Below are 23,404 nucleotides of genomic sequence, written 5' to 3'. Positions count from 1 at the left end.
AGTTGTGCTTCGAGAAGAAAGTGTATAAAATGCTTTTTATTATTAAGATTACGAAAATTAGGTTCGATCTTGAAGCTTGTTGTGGGAATTTGCTCCCAAAAAAATTCAATATAATAATCAAATTAAACATTCAAAATACTTTTCTTTAAATTCAATATGATTACTTTTTCTGAGCATTATTTTTGAATGCAAGTTAAACCTAAAATGATATCGAGTCTTAAGCAAACCAAGCTTCAAGTGCATGATTACTATATAGGGGATAGAATCGGAAGTGGATCTTTTGCTCAGATTCGAGTGGCTTTTCATAAGAGGTCAAATAATCCTTTTGCGGTCAAAATCATTTCAAAAGTTAAGCTTCAAAATTCAAAACATGGCAAACATCTTTTATTTAATGAAACAATTTTAGCACCAATACTCGATCATCCAGCTATTATTGAAGTTATCGAAATTGCAGATTCACACTCACAATTTTTCCAGTTTATGCGATTTGCTGATCAAGGAGACTTATGTCGTTTACTAAGGAAGTCACCAATAGAACATAATGTTGCAATTCGTATTGCTGATCAAATTCTTTCAGCTGTTGAATATCTTCATTCATATGGAATATGTCACCGAGATATCAAACTAGAGAACATTCTAATGTCAAGATCAACAGGGCCAAAGCTTTGCGATTTTGGTTTAGCATCAATAACTTTTGATGGAAAAGTTCATGGAAATCGCGGATCTTTTGAATACTCAGCCCCAGAAGCTATCAGCACTCCTGAGTTTGATGGTTTTAAAGCCGATATGTGGAGTGTTGGAGTAGTTTTATATGCTTTATTTGCACGACGTCTTCCATACCTCAAAGTTTGCAAGGATTATGATTTCTCAGCACACCAAGTTGATTATTCTTCTATACCTCCAATCTTTGTACCACTCATCTCAAAACTTTTATCAATAAATCCCGCCGATCGACCTTCAGCTACTGAAGCCCGTGGGTTCGCAGCTCTCCGTTCCTCCCAGAGAAGGAAGAAGGAGCCTCTTTCAGCTGTAGTGGAACCAAATCTCGAAGCACCTGAAGCAACAATCCTTATGTCTAAGCTCAGCCAAGTCCTCGGTGTACCATTCGATTCATTCTTAGCACAGCTACGTTCACCATTACCAAATAGGGAAAAACTTTTTTATTCATTATATCAGAAGAAATATGAAAAGTATAATTTGAATGCTCTTAATGATCCGTACAAAGTAAATGTGTCAACAAGCACAATGCCAGCGAGAACACAGGAAAGTACATATCAATGTCAAGCATTTCCGGTATCAGCATTCACATTATACCAAAAGATGCATCAGTATCTGATGAAACAAAGATGCTGCGTGTCTTCGCCAATATCAAAGACGCCCGTCATAGTACAGAGAAAAGAAGAAGAAAGTACAGATGTTCGAATCAAATTTGGATGTTATGACAAAAAAGACGCAGAAAATGATCAGCCGAACTCCCTACTGGTGTTGGATGCGAAAGAGGACCCTTCTCTTGGAGTGGTTCTCCTCGATGACATAATGAGTTATATGAAGAAGAGCTTTCTTGTACCACAGCCTTGTGCATGAATGTGTTTTTAATGTAAAAAATTGATTTCGATTTTAGTGTAAATATCATTTTACCGCGCCAAACATTTTGCGATGTTTGCTTGTACAAAATTCCCATTCAAATATCTGCTCCTCACATTCAATTTTAAATAGTTTACATAAATCATTTCTGTAGTTTATTTATCATATTCAGCTGGAGCTTTTGCATGACTGATACATAATTATTTGAATGGCCAGACCGTTTAATGCTTCAATCATTCCATTGGTGATTTGATTTTGCGATCGATGTGTAACAAAATGTACTCTAACCTTAATGCTTTACAAGGTACTAATGAAACTTTGGGATATGAAGAACTTATTCCAAATCATGATTCGAATGAAGCACAAAATTTCAGTAAAATTTTATATGTGCTTGCAAATCTTATTGATAGAGAAGCTTATGATCAAGTAAATTCAATAAGTAATGATATACTTATTAACCATCCAAATGATATCCAAAAATTTTGTTTTTTACTTGCAAATCCTAGCAACCCGAATGAAACTAGACGTTATTCAGCAAAAATTATATCATATTTATTAAATCCCGCAACGCCAGAGCGCGAAATATTCTTCTTGTAAAGAATATCGATGGTCTCTTAATGGGTTTATTCCTAACCTCAAAAGGTTAATTACCACCACAATTGGTGAAAACGACACTGTTATTCGAAATGTTTCGTGCCAAATTTATTCTTATATATTTGGAATTGAAGGAGGTCAATGGGTTGATGGTATTCAAGAAATTTTCAGTAGTCTTTCCACATCCAATTCCAGTATTCTCACTTCTTTTTTCAATATTTATTCTAACATTCTCAATTTACCCAACTTTGAAAGTGAGCTTAAAACAGATGCGCACATTCCAATCTATGCCAACATTTTTGATGCCTCTTTCAAAATATTGAGTATTCCAGATCAAATTTCTGAAGTTCGTGAATCTGCATGTGATGCCATATATTTTACCATTCTTCATCTTTCGGACAAGATAATTGATGACAATGCCGAAGTAAAAATTTCGATAATTCTTCAAAGCATTCAATCGTCACTTTTTCACACCAAACATAAAACTCTTTGAAACACTTCATAACATTATGCTTCTTCTCATTAAGAAATATTATCCACTTTCGCCAAGTTTTATGGGCATTATAAGCAATTGCGTATTAAGAGGAATGGCCATGAGCAATCCCTGAGCATCAATGCGTGTCAATCACGTTTTTGGCAAGACCTTGCGCAGTTCGAATATGCGTATCAAAATCGGCCGACATTTAAATGCGATCTTTTACATTTATCACGAACAGTCATTGAAAATTACTTCGAAATCTTCATTAACATTTTACAATCAATTGATCCTAACGATGTTTCAATTGAAGATCCCGGTGATAAGCTTCCGCATATGCGTGCAACTACTGCGTTACAGTCCATTTATAAAGTAGAACCCGAAATAGTATTTGAGAAATGTTCGCAAACAATAATAAATTTGATTAAAGAGCAGCAAAGTTGGGTACATTGTCATACAGCTTCGCAGCATTAGTCAAATGTTTGCCGCAGTATCTTACTGACGAACAAATAAATTATTGTTTAACATTGACACAACAATGCTTAATGGCACAAAACGACAAAGTAATTTACGCAAGTGCCATTTTAATAGAACAATTATTCATAAATTGTAATGTGCAAATGATGCAAATCTTTGACGTAATGTTTGTTACATTGTTTAACATAGTGATGAACAGTTCTGACAAAAGAGATGTTCAACCATTTGTTATACAAACAATTGCGACAATGTTCGACGTAAGTAATGTTCAGCAACAACAACATTGCAAACAATTGGAACAAATTTTAATTACATTTAGAGATATATCGAAATGTTTAAACATCGAAAATGATGAAGATGTAAAATATGCAAATCATTTGTATACTTCGTTATGTAATTGTCACAGAGCTTATGCGAAGATGTTTTATGCAGCAAATGATACGAATATAGAAAGATTGCAACTGATCGAGTTCAATAATTTTGCTGCGAGTGTCTTGTTAATTGGGAAATATAACATCGACGAAGAACTCATTATGGCATTTGTGCATGCAGCAAGGCAATACCGCCAGCACTGCTCGAGGAAATTCAACCTATACATAAATAGAAGAAATATTCACGACGTAATAGCAATCGGATACAGAATAATATATAACCTTAAGTTATTAAAAGAAGTAAAAAATGCTACGCAATATATTAGGTCATGGTGAAGCAGCGCAACAAGTGATAAATCATTTAAAAAGGTAAAAATATCTTCAGACCTAATAAATTTTTTTTATTTCAATTCTGTGATTAAAAATTGATTTCGAAATAATTTATGAAAAAATAATTTGAATTTATTTGTCAAAAACTTGTTAAACATTAAATGTTGAATATATCAATTTTTGCTTTGGTAATTTTCTTAAAGATTCTGAAATTTCAGAGTCTGGATGATTAATAGATTGCTTGTTATGATTAGCATAAATTCCAATATTCTTTCAAATATATTATGTCTTTATATAAAATAAAAATATTAACATATATTAGTAACAATTTTCAAGCTCAATTTTTAAATCTTTTGAATATTTCTTATTTTTTGTTGTAGACAAAACTTTAAATATTGTTGAAATGGATAATTCTTTGATATTTCATAATCAATAACTATCATTCCTTGTTATATTATATAAAAAAGACTTGGAAACTATATTTTAAAAAAATTAGAAAATCGATTTTCTAATAATATAATTTCCGATGATAATTATATAACTGCTTCTTCGAAATTATCATGAAATATTTCTTTGATAAAATCTTTTATATATATTATTATATGTTGAATTTGTTCATTGTTTTTATCATATGCAAATGGGATTTTAGGCAATAAACTATTACGATTACATCGATCAATTGAACATCGTTTAGTTCGTGAGACAAAAATAATTCTTATGCATTGTATGTGTACATATACAAAAATGATTTAGAAATATAGATAAATGCATCTTTATGATTTTGTGATTGAACTATCAATGGTAAGAATGAATCATAATAAAAATAATGGAGAATATAATGGTTGATCTGAATTTTCATGACAAACTATACATTCATCTTCTTCTTGTTCAATTTCGTTATTATTTTTTATCATTTTCATTGCCTTTATACATTATGATCTTCTCTTTAAATGATTTCATGATTTGTTCTTTAAGATGATTAGCTTTGTTTTCAATGTTTTCTTCCTTTTGTGGTGCATAATTAATTGGCATACGTGTTAATGTATAAATATAAAGTTGAAATTCTTCCATTAATTCAAAGATTGATTTAGGCTTTAATTCTCATATGAAATTCTTTGATAAAAGAATTGATAAAATTCGAAATTTTGTAATTTTTCAGAAAGTTCTTCAATAGAATTTGCAACAATTATTTCATCACTTTGATGTAGTTCATATGTTTCGATTAATAATGAAGTTTGTAATATTAAATTTAATATATAATTCATATGTATTGTATGATATTTTAATTTTATCAAAATCGGTCAAATTACTAAGGAAGCCGTTATTTAGAAAAATTAATATTTAAAGCTTAATGAAAACAAGTTACAGTGCTCTTCCGCGAGATGACGAAACATTATTTAAAAATATTTCATAAGTACTTTCAGTTGTTACATCTAGATATGTGATTCGAAGACTTAAGCTTAAAGATTATCAATCTCGAATTGAGCAAGCAATTGAATTATTTTCAATTCTACGTGAAGATTTAGATATAAATATTTTAATACGACGTGTTGCACAATATAATTTGGTTGATCAATCGAATTTATCGAAACATATCAGAAATTTCAAAAACAAAAAAGTACCAGGAAGACCTCCGATATTAACCAAGGAACAAGAGAATGAGGTATTAAATTAAATTATTAGCAATGCAGCTAACCATGAAGCATTAACACCTAAACAACTTAGGTGCGAAATTCAAGAAAAATTCAATGTTGTCGTTTCAAGATCATGGTACATAAATTTTATTAATAAGCATAGTGATTAAATCACTACATGCACAGCATACCCACAAGAAGAAGAGAGGCTTACAGTTTCCAAAATGACAGCAAAAGTCCATATCGAAAATTTGATTAATTTTGTTCAGAATACGCTCACAGAGCTTATAATTAATATTGATGAAGCTTCATCAGACTATTTTGCAGTCAGAAAAACAAAAAGAGTAATAGCTTCGATTGAATCCGATGGAAGAACAGTTCAGTTTTCGATCAAAAGAGCAAATAAAAAAATTTCAATTTGTGCAGCGATTTCTATGGCAGGTGATGCTCTTCCTCCTCATATTATATCAAATTAAAAAACTCTTGATGAAGAACTACTTAATTCAGGATATAGAGAAAATCAGGATTTTGTCTATTCATATCAGGAAAAAAGTTATGTCACTACAAATATATTATATGAGTATTTGAAAAATTCAATAATCTCATACAAATAAAATACTATAAATGCAATGAAATTAGCTGATTCTCATGCAATTATTTCAATGGATAATTGTTCTTCCCATATGAGTCAAGAAATACTGCAAACGTTAGGTTCATACAATATTAGAGCAATTACATTTTATCCACATACAACAAATGTATTCCAGCCTTAAGACTTGGTTACTTTTGGCGTGTTTAATTAAGAAAAGGCATTTTGCAGATCAGCATATTAAAAAGGAAGCCAAACTGACGTAATTCACAGAAATATTTATAGCATGTAGAAAGCTACGATATCTTCAAATAATATAAACGCTTTCTATCGTGCTGGTTTGGAGATTCAGGCATCAGTTATTCCGAATATTGCAATTATTCGCAAGGATTACCATGAAGATATAAATAACAACTCAGATTTAAGTGATAATGAATCACTATTCACCCAGAAAGAGTTTGGCTGGATAAACAGAGATTATTGTAAATAAAAATACGAAAATAGAGTTATCTTAATAAATAGCCAATCAAATCATTTTCGAATTAATATTTATGATATATATATGATTACTTTATAATTAATTATAGTTTTCTTAAAAATAATTTATTGTATGTCTAGATAAATTGATTGAATTTGAAAAAAATTTCTGTCAAATTCATAAAAATGAAATATTTATTTTAGACTGAGGAACCTTTTTTTGACAGTCTGTAACATTACCGTGGGTAGAATCAAGTTTCTTATCGTTACCATAAGTGATTGATCATTCTTTGTTAGAAATTTAGTTGTTGTTATCAAAGTCTATGTAAGATGAAATAAAAATTAAAAATAAAAATTGATATTAAATAATAAAATATAAATAATATTTAAAGTAATTAAAAATTTTCTTACCAAACAGAAGGATGATAACAATCAATAATTAAATCAAACAATAAGTCAGTAAGGAAGGGAATTAAATATATAAAAGAAGTAATAAAAAAATTTTAAAAAATAGTACCACTATTCATGTAAAGTATTCAATTTATAGAAAAAGATTCATAAATAACCGTTTGATTTTATTTTGAGTAAAGTATAGAAAACACGAAATGTGATATGAAACAATCACTTTAAAGTCAAATTTCGAATTGATGAAACAACTCCAGCGCTATTTCTCTTTTTTCTTTTGTTGTACCTTCATATATTCCATGAATCATAGCTTTTCTTTGAGAGAACTTAGCTGTCAATTTTTTAATTTTATCATAATTTGCTTCTTTTGGCGATTTTGTAATGAAAAGGACGGACAACATTGCCAACACTTGTCCCACCTGCGATATGTGCAAATAAAATCTTAATTGTCCGCAACTTAAAACCGAATTTGCATTCAACAAAATTTCCAAAAGATAAATATCTTTTTGGAACGGGGTTATAGTTATTGTTACTCCATAACAATCGAAATCGCCCGAATATAAGTTCGCTAATCTTCCAGTTTCATTAAACAGTATTATAAATCCCAAATTTTGTTGATCAATTTTATAATCGCGTAAAGGTCTTTCGAAAAGAATTGATTGGAATTTATAATTGAATATATCTGAATGAATATTTACGTTAATTTTATCGATGAAATTCTTAAATTCGTTTGATTCCTTGAAAGCAATTTCACATTTTTTATTACTTTTTTCGACTAATTGGAATATAAATATGTCCAAAATCGATTTCGATTCCAATCTATCAAGTGCGTCGATATTATTTTTCTTATTTGGTGATATCGGATACCCAATATACGATTCGGAATTTAATGATATGAAACCAGTATTAATTAATAATGAATGAGCTACAGAAACGGGAATTTTTTGTTCTGGTTCAATATATTCGATGAAATCATTATTAATATTATCAGCTTCGAACATTTTTTCCATTTCATCCAACGAATTTTCATATAAATTATCGATTTTACCTTTAAAACAATCTTCGCCAAAAGGATTAAATTTTGTTGAATTATTAAACTCTAAATTAATATTTGATATGTTATTTGAGTAATTAGTAATATCTTTGATGTTAAATAAAGTTAAACCTAAAGCATGTCGAATTATTATTTGATTATCATTATGAATAGAGATAATAAAATCTTTTTTTGTTATATACATTTTTGTGTTTTCAGTGATTGAATAGTTGGGATTAAATTTAAAGATTTTACCGCCTGTAACAACTGACAATTTACACATTTGTATTAATTGATTTAATGATTCATTCTTTTCATTTGTATTTATCTCTTTTAAAAATTTTGGTAACTCTAAATTTATAAATCGATTTGTTTTAAATGAAAATATATATAATGATAATAATAAACGAAGTTTATCATTAAATGTTAATTTTAATGAATTTATTATATTCCAAAAATTCTCTTTGTTTGATACAATGTTAATTCCATTATTAAATTCTTTATCACGAAAATCAGTTAATAAACTTGATAACAATAAAATACTTGTTAATTCATTCGAAAACTTCTTCGATTTTTCTTCATCAAAATTAAAATTATTAACAAATAATGTTTCATCAGGTTCAAAGTTTATAAAACGATTAAAATGAAACCAAAACAAATCATTTCGTTGACAAAATGAGAAGAAAAATAATGTTGGAACTAATAACACTAAATTATTTGGGAAATCATTTAATAATCGATTAAATATTTTGGTGATTTTAGAAATATAATTAATATCATCTTTTTTAATACTACAAACATAATTTGCTAAATATAATAAATGTAAATTAATTTCAATGTCTTTGGGTTTGGCAATTTTTGAATAACGTTTTGAAAATGAGATAATTCCAAATTTGGATAATGTTTCGTGGTTTGACATTAAAAAGTCATATGCATAAACTGGTAAATACCAAAATAAATCAGTCTCCTCGCCATAGCCTATAGATAATTGTAAGGAAATGTGTTCTTTTGCTATTTCTTGAAGTTTGCCATCAGTTTCTTCTTCGCCATATTTAATTAATTCAAATAACGGGTGATATTTCCCTTCATTTGGTATATCTGTTGAAATCCAACTTAAGTAATCGCGTTTAATTTCTTCAGTTTTCCATTTGGTAAATGCCCGTGTTTCACCTTTATTACTTTGTTTCCATAATGAAATGACATTAGTAAATGCTTTGTCTTTTTCGGATTTTGAAAAACCATTTATTTTTTCTATGAAGTAGTTCAGAACAAGTTTTTTACAACCTGGAAATTCTTTATCGTTAATTTTTGATTCGTATAAACCATTGAAACTTTGTATCCAATCGTCCCGAAAAGAACTGAAATTGAGAAGTTTATCAATATTTGAATCAATTTGTGAGAAAAATTCATGATTCGAATCGAAGTTGTTTTCTGTAAAAATTTTTAATATGTTCTCTTGAAAACATTTAATAACTTCGTCTTTACCTTCGCATTGTAAATCTGTTGTTAAAAGGTCATAACATCCACATATAAGGAATTTTGTTATTGATAATATGAAATCTGATGAAATAGGTGATAACTTCTGAAAAGATTTAAGAAACGTTGGGGTGACAACATGGTTATATTCTTTGAGAAATGCTTCATTAAGGAAAATTTGAGATAAATGACATAAACAAATATCAAGATATTTTTTCTTGTTTTCTTGAAATCCATTAGAGCCTGGAACTAATAACATGAGAATGGCACTTTTATAATAGTTAAATGCTTTAAGATAATATCTTTTATCATAATCTTCAACACGAAGTGAATACGCATAGCACATAAGAACCCAATCAAGAACTTCTTTAGGAAGATCAATTTTGGGTGCATTTGGATAACTGCTAACAAAAATAGTGGAAATTTTAATTGCATCTTCAGTAGAATATTTCTTCAAAGGATGTGGGAGATAAAGGTCAATATCTAACGAAGGACTTTTGAGCAATTGATAATCTAAAAATCTTTTTGATATTTTCATGTTTTATTATCTCCGAAATTGGCTGTACGACGATAGGAATACGTGAAAAAGTGGACTTAATAAACAGATTTAAAACTTTTCAAATTTTGTTCCAAGAACCCCACTCCATTAAAAAAATAATGAAAATATTTTTTTCATTTTATAAATGTATTATAATAATAAAATATAATAAAAATGAACAAGATGATCAAGGTAATGTTAGTGCACTATTTTGATCGTCTTCAAGATCTAATTGCTCAATATGATGGTACCCGTTACTTCATTTTAAGAACTGAAGATTGTCATGATCAAAATGCTCCCTTTAATCAATATCAAGAAACTAGATTAAGAATTACACATGGTGATCATATGATTTCGCAAATAACTGAATGTTTTATTAATTTTAAACTTAGAATAACTGAACAATTATCAAAAGATAATTTATTTGGTAATTTTGATAATTTAAAATATTATTTTTCAAACAGGCCTGTTTCGAATATTCTATTTTGAACCTTATCTTCATTAAAATTCAATCATCAAATTGTCCTAAAAAGCTATTTTAGATTAGAATTTGGAAATGGATATTTATAATTCTCATCAAGCCATCCATTTTTGAATAAACACGGAATAATAGGTATTTCATTATATGTATTTTTTGTTCCAGTTGAACATTTGCTGATGATATTGTGTCAGCTTCAGCTAGTAATTGTTCATTTAAAATTTGAAACATAAAAAATGTCAAAAAACGATATCGAGAATTGTGTACGAAAGAATTTTTTTAAATTTTTTCGATTCAAAAAGTTGCCACCATTATTTCCGAGAGTTCTTAGACATATTTGATAAAAGTAATTTAATATAAAATGAAAAATATGGTTGTATATTTATAGCTGTCGAAATTTCATATTTTTCCGATATACAGTCTATGTCAATTTTGGTGGTAAAAAAATACCACATTTAAAATTTATTTTCATTCAATTTACACATGGAATATTTTTCCCATGTCCAACAAAAAAGAAAATGAATGAACTATGAGGGGGGAATGCACGATTGATTTTGGATGGATTACATTCACATTAGGATTTAATTTTTTTAACAGAATGCAAAAGGAAAAAAATTAAAGTTTTATTCCTTGTTCCACATTCATCTGATCAAACACTATCATTAGATCTTATAGTTTATATCAAAGAATATACCGTATATATATTTATCTAAATTGTATATTCATGAATGGTGTTATAGGAAGAATTTATTTGCTATTTTGAGGTCATTTAAGATTTCATATCATATAAATTTGTAATTAGAATAATTAAAAATAAATAAGTTTTAGCAACTTCAGCGGGAATATAGTGGTTTATAATGAAGACCCGGAAACACAGCAAAATAGTTAATTAAAAATTAACTTTTTTATTTTGATATGCACTCACCCCCTGTACTTATCACTTCTTGAAGACAAATTATCCATTCATCAATCACAGCCATTAATTCATTATGATCAATATTCCCTACATATTCGGTTATGTATACAAATAATTGGCTTTCATTTTCAAAATTTCATCCCTCCAAATTTGTTTTTAATTTAACGAATAAATAGAAGTTACTGGGGGAAATATCTGGTGAATAGAGTAGGTAAAGAAGTTGACTCAATTCTGAGTTAAAAATAAAATTTTTTGTTTTAAATGTTGTGTGGGGTTTTGGATTATTGAAATGTATGGAATATTTTTTTGAATACATGTAGGTAGGCACTTTATACAACAATAAAATTGAAAATCTTAAAAAAAAATCTTTCACATATCCCTGTTATGTATAAAATCGGTATACAAAAATCTGTCTATCATGTTGAATCATACGTTCTTGTCGACAAGTTTTCGGGAGGGTTTTTATTTATCATGATTTTTTACATATATTTAGTCTATCAAAAGATATTTTAATTTTTTTGTTGTATTGATGGTACAATAACACAACGGTAATAATCATGATATGTGGATTTATTATACTTTCGTAATGACTATTAGATTCTAATATATATTTATAAATATATATCTTTTCTTCTAGGGGAACATATGTTTCATTTGAAAGTATAAAATAAACTCATTTTTAATTTACACAATATTTTTATCTTATAACTTTTTTATTATTTTATATCTCAATAAATATATTTTAATTCTTTTTGTTTGCCGAGCAAAGTCAAACAACTCGAAGTGCATTCTTGTTTTATCGTAAGAAAGCGAAAACCAATAAAAATCGATAAAACAATTTATTCTCACATGATAAATGATTCATTTTAGCTTAACCAATTTTTTTTATAATAAATGATTAACAATTTCTTAACTAACTAACTAACTAACTAACTAACTAACTAACTAACTAACTAACTAACTAACTAACTAACTAACTAACTAACTAACTAACTAACTAACTAACTAACTAACTAACTAACTAACTAACTAACTAACTAACTAACTAACTAACTAACTAACTAACTAACTCAATAACTAACTAACTAACTAACTAACTAACTAACTAACTAACTAACTAACTAACTAACTAACTAACTAACTAACTAACTAACTAACTAACTAACTAACTAACTAACTAACTAACTAACTAACTAACTAACTAACTAACTAACTAACTAACTAACTAACTAACTAACTAACTAACTAACTAACTAACTAATTAACTAACTAACTAACTAACTAACTAACTAACTAACTAACTAACTAACTAACTAACTAACTAACTAACTAACTAACTAACTAACTAACTAACTAACTAACTAACTAACTAACTAACTAACTAACTAACTAACTAACTAACTAACTAACTAACTAACTAACTAACTAACTAACTAACTAACTAACTAACTAACTAACTAACTAACTAACTAACTAACTAACTAACTAACTAACTAACTAACTAACTAACTAACTAACTAACTAACTAACTAACTAACTAACTAACTAACTAACTAACTAACTAACTAACTAACTAACTAACTAACTAACTAACTAACTAACTAACTAACTAACTAACTAACTAACTAACTAACTAACTAACTAACTCACTAAGCCAAATCCTCAATTTGTAATTTTAATTGAAGAATTTCATTTTTATAACTATCTATTTGTAAGTTAACATCTTTTTTATATCTTTGATAAGCTTTTTTCAACTTATTATTTTTTTCATTTAAATCATTAATTTCTGTTTGTGACTTCTCTTTATCTGTTTCTATTCCGACAATCTTTTGTTGAAGTTCATTTATTTTATCTTGAGAAACTTTTAATTCATTTTCAAGTTCTTCTATTTTATTCTCATTTATAACATTTCCGATCTTTTCAGTTTTTTCTTCTTTATTTGATTTTAATTCAATTATTTCCTTTTTTAATTTTTTGATTTCTTTTTTAAGTTGTTCATTATCTTTTGTAAGTGTTTCGTTTGCTTCTTTATATATAATATCAGCATTATCTAATGAAGGGATATTAATCTGTGGAAATAATACAGATTCAGATGAAATACTTGTTAAAGTTGGAAGATTCTTTTGATAATTCGAAATAATTTTCTTTTGGTTTTGTTTAATTTCTTGACTTTTAAGTTTAAGTTCTTGATTTTGTTCTTGAAAACTTTTTAATTGTTTTTCAACTCGTTGTTTTTCATAATTTAATTGTTTGATTTCGAAATTTAATTGTTGCGTTTCAGCTAATGCATTTTCGCATGAAGTTTGTGATGTTTCTAATGCTTTCCGTAACGAATGTATTTCTTTGGATGTATTACTACGAAGTTCATCAATATCAGATTGATAATGCGCCGAAATTTTTTGCGTGTTAGTTTTAAGTTTTTGAATCTCTTGTTGAAGTTCTTTGTTCTCTTTCCGTATGGATTCTAATGCCGATTCAAGTGCATTTTCTTGCGTTAATGTTGTCCCAACTTTATATTGAAGATTAACACCATCAAAATATATATACGGACATTTAGAACAGAACTTATCAATGGCAGTGTCTAAGATTTCAGCTCGATCGGCTTTCTCGTGTAAGATTTCTAATGAGGTATGAAGTTCTTGAAGTTCATTTTTGAATTTTTCATTGGATTTATCAGATAATAAATTCTTTTCTTTAAGAGCGCTGTTTTCTTCTTCAAGAATTCGTATCTTTTCATCACACTCTGCTTGTAATTTGATTGACGCTTCTGTGGAGTCTTTATATTTCTGATTTAATGATGCAATTTGTGATTCGTACTCAGAAAGTTTGGCTTCGTTCTCTTTGCTTATAGAAGCACAAAGTAAATTAAACGAGTTTTGGGCATTAATAAGAAGATTGGGCGACGTAAAAAGTTCTTGAATTTCTTGGAGGATCCATTCTTCACGTTTATTGGCAGTTAATAACTCGCATTCAAGTTTGTGAATCCTGTTGATTAATAATTTTATATGACCAGAATAATCATTAAGTTTGGATTTAAGTATTTGATAATCTTTATCACTCGAAATTAAGAGTTTGGCAAGAGACACAGAAATTGACCACAACTGTGAGTAGTTTGATTGAAGTTTTGATATGTATGAAGAAATCTCGGAAAATGCTTTGAGATAAAGAAGGGATTGATTTGTGGCATTTTCTGCTTTACATGTCAATCTTACATTTTCTTCATTTGAATTCGCTAACTCATTCAGAATGGTTTCAATAATTGGATTAATTTTATACTTGATAGATTTGATCATTTGATTCATAACAGATGAATTTCCTAATTGAAAATTTAGTAAGTATTGAATTTCTTCTTTTTTTTGCGAAATTTGGGTAAGAAAATTTGCTTGTTGAGCTTGAAGTTGATGAAGAAATTCCATAATTTTGTAGATTGTAATGTGTAAAATATTCAAAAACAATTCATTTGAAAAGTGTCATAAGACGATAATACAATTTTGACTAGATTTGTTTAGTATCTTTATTTTAAAATGGCGTCAAATAATTCCAGCGTGCACTGCTTGTGGGCCATGCAAGATAATTTGCAAATGTAATTGTAAAGAAAGCTTGCTATGGATTTAAAAACTTTAAATATTTTGCTTGCGTAAAGTAATGTTGAATAGAAAAATATCTCAGACTTAAAACAGGGAAGTTTCTTGATGGTTTGGAAGGGGCACCCCAGTAAACCATACAAAACGAAATTGTTGAAAATGTCAAATAGTCCAAGGAGAACGTTAATTGTCATTATTTTAATGGAACCAGGATACCAAAGCAACCTTCAACAAGCTTTAGCAAAATTAAAATCGCCTGAAGATCTTCTTAGCTTAGGTACGGAAATTAAGTTGTCGAAAAGCGGAAAATTTAATAAAGTTTTTTTATCATTAGATGAAAAAACAATAAAAAGCTTGACACCAGAACAAATTATGGGATTATGTATTTTAATTCCTTTGCCACAAGGCGCAAAACTGTTCCTTCAGATTTTTGGAGAATTTGTCCTTTACAAACATATAATTTCCAAAAAAACATACAAAGAATATTCAACAAAGATTGGTCTTTCCATGAAATATGTACGCGCCCTTGCAGAAACTGATTATATAAAAGATCCAGAAGTGCCAAAAATAATGAAACAATTATATGAATTTGATAAAGTATTATATACAACTGCTTACCTTTATTACCTATGCCAATCTAAACATCCAGACAACAGTGTTGACCCAATTGTTACCGGGGTTGGCCGCGTTGATGTATTGAATTTTTATTATAGTGGAATCAATAGACTTTTGCTCAAGGAATACTCTCGTGCTGAATCAGATCTTATACACTCTCTTCTTTTATCAAAGCATGCTAAAGATGTAAGGCAACAAATCATTTCCAAATTATCCATTGCTTCATTTTTGAACCATACATCTTATGAAGTTTTTATTTCACGTTTGAAGCCCAAGTTCCGTACTATCCGTGAGAAAGATCCTATTTGGAAGCTTGATTCACCAATTGAATGCAAAGATAAATTTTTGAAAATTTTCGCAAAAGAACTTACTATTGAACATGCTATACGTGTTTTAGTCGATGCAGCGAACACAATGACAGTCGTTCCTTTAGAGCAAATTAAAGCACTTTGCGGAGTTGAGGAAATTGAACCAATCATTAATCATCTCCGGAAATCTGGTGAAATTAATATCACAATCAAAGATGACATAGTTTCTTTCGCCGGAGTCTGCATTAACAATAAGATAGAAGACGAAATCAAATTATTATCATCATTCGTGATTGAATAAACAAATCACATTTTTTTTTTATTTTATTTTTATTTTTATTTTTATTTTTATTTTTTTTTTTTTTTTTTTTTAATTTTTATGATTATTTATAAATAGTAATTTTAAATTTGCATTTCTATTTCAGTCATGAAGCTAAATTAAAAAGGTATATAACGCGCATTATATCCCGAAGGCCGGGAGCTTCAGCCACTATAGCTAAACCAGATACACATTCCAAAAATAGGAATTTATAAAACGTTTTATAAAAGGGATTTCTGGTGATAATGATGCTGCATGAGCTCCTCCCTTCCTGAAACATTTAACTTGTACCTAAATGTTCTGATTGTATTTGGAAACAATTTTCCATTCTTGATCTATTGTTTAACGTAAGGTACCTCATGTTGTGGTACAGAGGTTTAAAAAAGGGTTCCGCACTTTTTGCACGTTAAAAGACGTTTATTTTTTTGTTATTTTGCAAAAAATGATGAAACCAGGAACCATCCATCCTCCACTAGATTCTAGCATTCTGTACCAAAATCTGGCAAAGGAGCTATCCAAAACTGACGTTAGATTTGCAATTCGACTACTTGAAAAAAATTATTATTTATATAGAATCGAACAAGCAATGACATTATTATATGTTTTGCGCAATGACCTTGAGATAAATGTTTCAATAAGACGTGTTGCACGATATAATGAAGTCGATTCTTCAAATTTGTCAAAAAATCTCAGGAATCATAGAATAAAAAACCATCTGGAAGACCAACATCATTAACAAACGAACAAGAAATCAAGGTGTTAAATGTAATTTTGGTACGCGCGTGTGATAATGATGCCATGACACCAAGAGAAATTAAAAATTATATTTTTGATCAATTTGATGTTTTGGTTTCCAGTTCGTGGCATGTGAACTTTATCAAAAGACATGAAGACAAAATTGCTTTGGGGGTGGCATATCCACAGGTAGAAGTGCGATTGACAGTTTCGAAGGATATTGCCGAAAAACATATATCTCACTTAAAAAAGTATATCGAAAATGTACCAACAGAACTAATCATTAACATTGATGAGGCATGAATGAAGCATATGGCGTGGGTCAATGGAAATTAATGCAAGACGGGGCAGCAATTCACACATGTGCTTCAACCATGGATTATTTGAAGCTAATGTGTAATGTATTGCCAAACTGGCCGGCAAACTCACCCGATTTGAACCCTATCGAAAATTTATGGTCGATTATGAAGGAACGTGTGCAAGAATTGGAACCTGACACAATTGAGAATCTGATCGAAATTGTTTTTCAAGTATGGGAAACCATAGAAGAGAAAACAATCAAAAATCTCATTGACTCAATGCCAGATAGATTAATTCGTGTTATTGCACTAAATGGCGCTCCAAATGGTTACTAAACATTTATGAAATAAATTCGGTTTCACAAAATAACAAATTATTAAATGACACTTTTTGGTTATTAAATTGACTTTTTAACCAATTTTCGATCAGTTACTGGTCTATCGTTTTGTGAAACGCTATATTCGATATAATATAATTCTAAATGAATATCAAAATTAGATGAAATATATTTTAAAATTTTATTGTATAAAACTTTATTTGTTATAAATTTTATATCTTATCTTATAATTATTCAAGTAAAAACCAAGATATTTTCATTTTGAAAAATTTTTATTTCATTCAAAAAGTTGTGAGTGTGGACGTTAATTTTCCTCTTTTATACCTCTGTAATCACTTCAACAAAGGATAGAGAAGGGAAGATGAGTATACAGTGAAGGCTCTACAACAGTGTCACTGAGCAGAACGTTTCGTGGTGGGTGAACTCACACTTTGAGTGATATCAAATTTGATATTCTGCTAGCAAATGAGAAAAAAGAAATTATTATATAATAATTATATTCGAAAAAAATACTTAGTCACTAATAATTATTTTACCAATGCAGATTTCAAAGAAGTTGTAATGCAATTTTATTTTGATTTTTATTCAAATTATTGCAGTGAAGATTTATTACTAATTTCAACGGAATAAGTGGCAAAAAGTCACATTTTAATAGACTTCCAAATATTTATGAAGATCAGATTTTATAATCTTATTTCTCTAAAACTTGGAAAAGGGATAAGAAGATCAGGAAATTGGGATTTGTTGTGTGTTATGATATAAATATGTTTATAATTATTTTGAATTTAAATTATTTATAAATTGAAAAAATTCAAGAGAACTTTTTTTTATTCAATGTTTAATAATTTCTTCTCAAGTTTCTTAAATGTGCTCTCATTAATTGCATAAAGTGACTACAAGAATAAAAATTATATACAATGAAAGTAAACTATATGTTTATATTCTTATCAATGAAATAATCGAAATCTATAGATGGGACCCGTTCTCATTTCATCCAAAAATTTTTTTGTCTATATTGTACGTTTAATTTTTTTATTTGAATAGTTTATTATTATTTGGCCGCCATTCCAAAAATATCATGATTGCTTGGGGTAGGAGTAAGCGCACGACAAAAAAAGTTAATTATAGTGAACAAAGTTTATGGTCCCAAGCATTGAGAGACTCTTCAAGTGAATCTGAATCAGATAAATCAATTCCAAGCAATGCTTCAAATTCTGAAACAGAAAAACATGAACAAGCAGAAACAGAGGAAGAATCTTATTCAGAGTCATTGGAAAGTTCTGATGTTGTTTATTCATCATCAATGCGTAAAATTAAAAAAGTTAAATTTTCAAGTGATGAAGAACCCCCAAAAAAGAAAAAAAAGCAAAACAAAAAGAAAAGTAAGCCAAAAAAAAAGCCAGTTAAACAAGAATCATCAGATTATTCTTACAATGATGAAGAATTTAGAGATGAAGAAAATGAAGAAGAAGAAGAAAAGGAGCCAGATATAGTACAAAACATTCTTGGGATCAAAGAAGATTTTGACTCTCAAAATGATGAGACCTTATATTATGTCAAATTCCATGAAAAATCTTATATACATTGTAAGTGGCTTAATGAAGAACAAATTAATTCACTTGAAGGTGGTGAAGCTGCATTACGGCGATTTAAAACTCGTTCTAGTAATTCAATAATGACACATTCTCTTTCCATTCCATCACTTGTTTCTTACGATGAAACCATTGTCAATTCTGATTGGTATGAAGTTGATCGCATCATAAATGATGCATGTGAAAAACCCGGAAAAGTTGAATATCTTGTTAAATGGAAATCACTTGATTATATTGAATCGACGTGGGAACTTGAGGAAGATATTAAAGACAAAGCAAAAATTGAGGAATACAGAAACCGTTTACGCCATAGTAATCCAAAGAAAATTCCAACAAGATATAAACATCCACCACCCAATAAGTATGAAGCTATCACCGAGCCTGTTAATTCTAAAGTTGGGACGACACTTCGCGAATATCAACTTGAAGGACTTAATTGGTTACTTTTTTGTTGGTATAATCGACGTAATTCTATTTTAGCTGATGAAATGGGACTTGGAAAGACAGCGCAATTAGTCTGTATGTTAAATACATTAGCAACACGAGAAAAAATTACTGGACCATTTTTAGTTGTAGCGCCATTATCAACATTACCACATTGGAAAAATGAATTTGAACGATGGACTGATTTAAATTGTATTGTATTTCATGGAGATAGTGAATCACGTAAAATGATTATCGAATATGAGATTCAAGTTTTTGATGAACGAGCAAGAATTATACCTACACGTGTAGCGTTTGATGTTATGGTTACTAATTATGATATTTTTCGAACTGAATATAAATTATTACAAAGTATTGAATGGAGATATTTAGTTGTAGATGAGGGACATAAATTAAAGAATTATAAAACAAAAATATATCAATTAATGCAAAGTTTAACATTTGAACATTGTACATTATTAACAGGTACGCCATTACAAAATGACATGACTGAGTTATGGTCATTATTACATTTCTTAAATCCGGAGAAATTTAATGATTTAAATGGGTTCATGAAATCTTATGGAAATATGGAAGATAGTGCACAAGTAAAAGAAATACAAAAGTTAATTGGTAATATAATGTTAAGAAGAAAGAAAGGTGATGTAGAAAAAGCAATTTTACCTAAAGAAGAAACTATAATTCAAGTCGAATTAACACGAATTCAAAAGAAATTATATAAAGCATTTTTACATGAAAATGCAGGAATTTTATTACAACAAATTACAGGATCAAAGGAACTTCCATCATTACAAAATTTAATGATGCAATTAAGGAAAGTATGTAATCATCCATTTTTAATTCATGATGCAGAAGATGGAGTTATTAAAGAAATGCGTGAAAATAATCCAAATTTAGTATTACTTACAAATACTGAAATTAAACAAAGAGCTATAGTTGAATCTGCTGGGAAAATGATATTAATTGATAAATTATTACCAAAACTTAAAGCTGATGGACATAAAGTATTAATCTTTTCACAAATGGTACGAATATTAGATATTATTGAAGATTATTTAAATAATAAACATTATACATATGAAAGAATTGACGGATCAATCGCTAAAAATGATCGAGAATCAGCTATTAATCGATTTAATGAAGATCCTGATCGATTTATCTTTTTATTATCTACTAAAGCTGGTGGAGTAGGAATTAATTTAACAGCTGCTAATATAGTTATCATTTATGATAGTGATTGGAACCCTCAAAATGATATTCAAGCTCAAGCTAGATGTCATCGAATTGGACAAAAATCAGTTGTAAAAGTTTATCGTTTAATTACTAGGGGTACTTATGAAAGTCAAATGTTTGAACGTGCATCTAAAAAATTAGGTTTAGATCATGTAATATTAGATGGAGGAGAATTTAATACACAAACTCCTATGAAAGCTGATGAAATTGAAAAAATGTTACGTGAAGGTGCATATGGAATATTTAATGATGATGATACTGAATTAGATAATTTTTGTTCTGCTGATATAGATCAAATATTAACAAAAAGAGCTACAGTTTATAAAGAAGATGTTGTAGCAGGAGGTGGATCAATATTTTCAAAAGCTTCATTTAATGTAGATCAAGATGATTTAGATATTAATGCTCCCGATTTTTGGTCTAAAGTTTTACCAATATCAAATAGTTATGATCGATTTGATGATGATTTACATGTTCGAAAATGTCGACAAAATAATGAAAATAAGAATTTTATGGAGAATCCAAAACTTATCAAAGAATTAATACAAAATTTAATTGATCATGGATTTAAAGATTTGAGTCCAAAGAATTTGGATAATGCACGTATAATATTAAGGATTGCTTTATCATTAGTAGGTTGTAATGATCCGATTTCTTTAGATATGATTCATTGGTTAATATTAGGTCGAGTTCAAAATGAAGATGATCCACCAATAGAAATCGAAGATCCTATGAAAGAATTTGGTGAAATTACTTTAACAATAGAAGAAAGAGCAAAGAAAATCATTCAACGAGTTTCATATTTCGCTCGATTACAAAGAGCATTATGTTTTGTACAAGGAACAGATATTCAATGGCCAATATTATTTCCGCTTTGGGAAGATCCTGGATCAGAATATGCATTAATGCTTGGAGTCTTCAATTATGGATGGCGTGATATTGTACAATTAATTGATGATACTGAATTAGGTTTAAGTAAGGCAAAACCTTTAAAGCGAAATGCAATTGAGAAAAGAGTACAAAGTTTATTTGAAGATATTGAAAAACAATTTGATACAAAAATATATTTCATACCAGAAAACATTGAATTAATGTCACCTGAAGATTGGCGTAATTCGCATCCTAATTTAATGGCACGTGATATATTATATGAACATGAATTTAAAGCATTGTTTCAAACCATTACATCAATTGGTTTACCTAAGAAACGTGATGGTACTATTGATTGGGTATTAATACGAGAAAACTCTGGATTAAACTTTGTAACTGTTGAAGCAGTAAAACAAGTCGGAACAGATATAATAACATTTATTCAAGAACATTCGATTAATGAAAATGAAGAACAACAAGAAAACAATGATGAATTAATTGATTTTAATGGTTATCCATCATTAGAACCATTTGCATCAATTATTACACCAAAAAAATATCGGAAAATTGAACAAAGTATTAAAGAAATGGATATAATATATGAATTCTTAAATGAAGCTACATCTAAACATTGGGATCTTATCAAAGATGCGCCACGAAATAACCATTTACCAGAATGGTGGGGAAGAGAAGAAGATGAAGCATTAATACGTTCTATCGGTAAATATGGTATATTTATAGTATCCAAATGGGTTATCGATCCACGTTTACCATTTAGACAACATATACCAAATTCATTTGTAAATATTATCGAAAAATTGGCTTCATCAGAATCATTTAATAAGACAAAAATTAATAGACCAAATAAAGATATTGGAGATTTAAGTTATGTTTATCGAGAACGTTCACGTGTTGCACGTGCACTTTCAGTTATCGAATATGTTAACAAAAGAATTAATAATATTAATACTAAGAAAAATATCAAAAAACAAGAAAATGATGATACAGAATATATTGCAAAACCTTCAGTACGATTAAAAATTATTTCTTATGGAGAAGTTGTCCCAAAACAACATTATTTCTATCGAAATTACATCTTCCCACCAGGTTACGCTTGTAATAGAATGTTTGTTGGACATAAAGGGACAACTTCTAAGAAATGGTACAAATGTGAAATTTCTGATGGAGGTGATCAACCAATATTTACAGTAACTACAAAAGAAGATAATGGTGATGTTGTATTACAAGATAATTCATTAATTGGTTTATCCGAAAAATTATTAAATTTTTTGGGCGTCGAAGAATATGATAATAAGAAATTGAAATTCGGTCTGAATTTATTTGGTTTAAATAATCCGGAAGTAATAAAAGAATTAACAGAGATGAAAGAAAAGGCACAAATACCTTCGTTCGGTGAGAATAAAAAATCACATACAAAGGTGGTCAAGTTTGAAATTAGAGTGCCTGTATATGATAGATCTTTGTTTTAAATCAAATTAAATAAAAAATAGACTTTGGTGTTTGAAACTAGTTTTTGTGTTCTTCTATGTCATTTTTAAATTTTCATAAATTTATTTAGTAAAGTACTACAATGTTAGAATGATCGTACCATTTGTTTTTGACACTTTATTATATACTTTTAAAATAAAGCAGACTTCCTCCCTAACTCAGTTGGTTAGAGTGTCAGACT

The 23,404-nt window shown here is 28.7% G+C and overlaps 4 protein-coding genes across 4 annotated transcripts; 3 read left to right on the top strand and 1 right to left on the bottom strand.

Annotated features, from left to right (window-relative positions):
• Nucleotides 1–186: 186 nt before the first annotated feature.
• Nucleotides 187–1,584, top strand: GO595_008332 (CAMK family protein kinase; the record flags this gene model as incomplete). Its single annotated transcript, XM_067921895.1, has 1 exon — nt 187–1,584. The coding sequence occupies one exon, from the start codon at nt 187–189 to the stop codon at nt 1,582–1,584; it is 1,398 nt and encodes a 465-aa protein (XP_067771477.1).
• Nucleotides 1,585–13,026: 11,442 nt separating this feature from the next.
• Nucleotides 13,027–14,679, bottom strand: GO595_008331 (uncharacterized protein; the record flags this gene model as incomplete). Its single annotated transcript, XM_067921894.1, has 1 exon — nt 13,027–14,679. The coding sequence occupies one exon, from the start codon at nt 14,677–14,679 to the stop codon at nt 13,027–13,029; it is 1,653 nt and encodes a 550-aa protein (XP_067771476.1).
• A 441-nt stretch (nt 14,680–15,120) lies between these two features.
• GO595_008330 (uncharacterized protein) lies at nt 15,121–16,185 on the top strand (the record flags this gene model as incomplete). Its single annotated transcript, XM_067921893.1, has 1 exon — nt 15,121–16,185. One exon carries the CDS (start codon nt 15,121–15,123, stop codon nt 16,183–16,185), a length of 1,065 nt encoding a protein of 354 aa, XP_067771475.1.
• Nucleotides 16,186–18,653: 2,468 nt separating this feature from the next.
• GO595_008329 (SNF2 family N-terminal domain containing protein) lies at nt 18,654–23,204 on the top strand (the record flags this gene model as incomplete). Its single annotated transcript, XM_067921892.1, has 2 exons — nt 18,654–21,480; nt 21,535–23,204. 2 exons carry the CDS (start codon nt 18,654–18,656, stop codon nt 23,202–23,204), a joined length of 4,497 nt encoding a protein of 1,498 aa, XP_067771474.1.
• Between the last annotated feature and the right edge of the window lie 200 nt (nt 23,205–23,404).

Source organism: Histomonas meleagridis, assembly GCF_020186115.1.
Source record: "Histomonas meleagridis strain 2922-C6/04-10x chromosome Unknown contig_67, whole genome shotgun sequence".
Classification (NCBI taxonomy): Eukaryota; Parabasalia; order Tritrichomonadida; family Dientamoebidae; genus Histomonas; species Histomonas meleagridis.
Note: the sequence above shows the minus strand (reverse complement) of the source record. Positions and strands in the feature narration are given on the sequence as shown.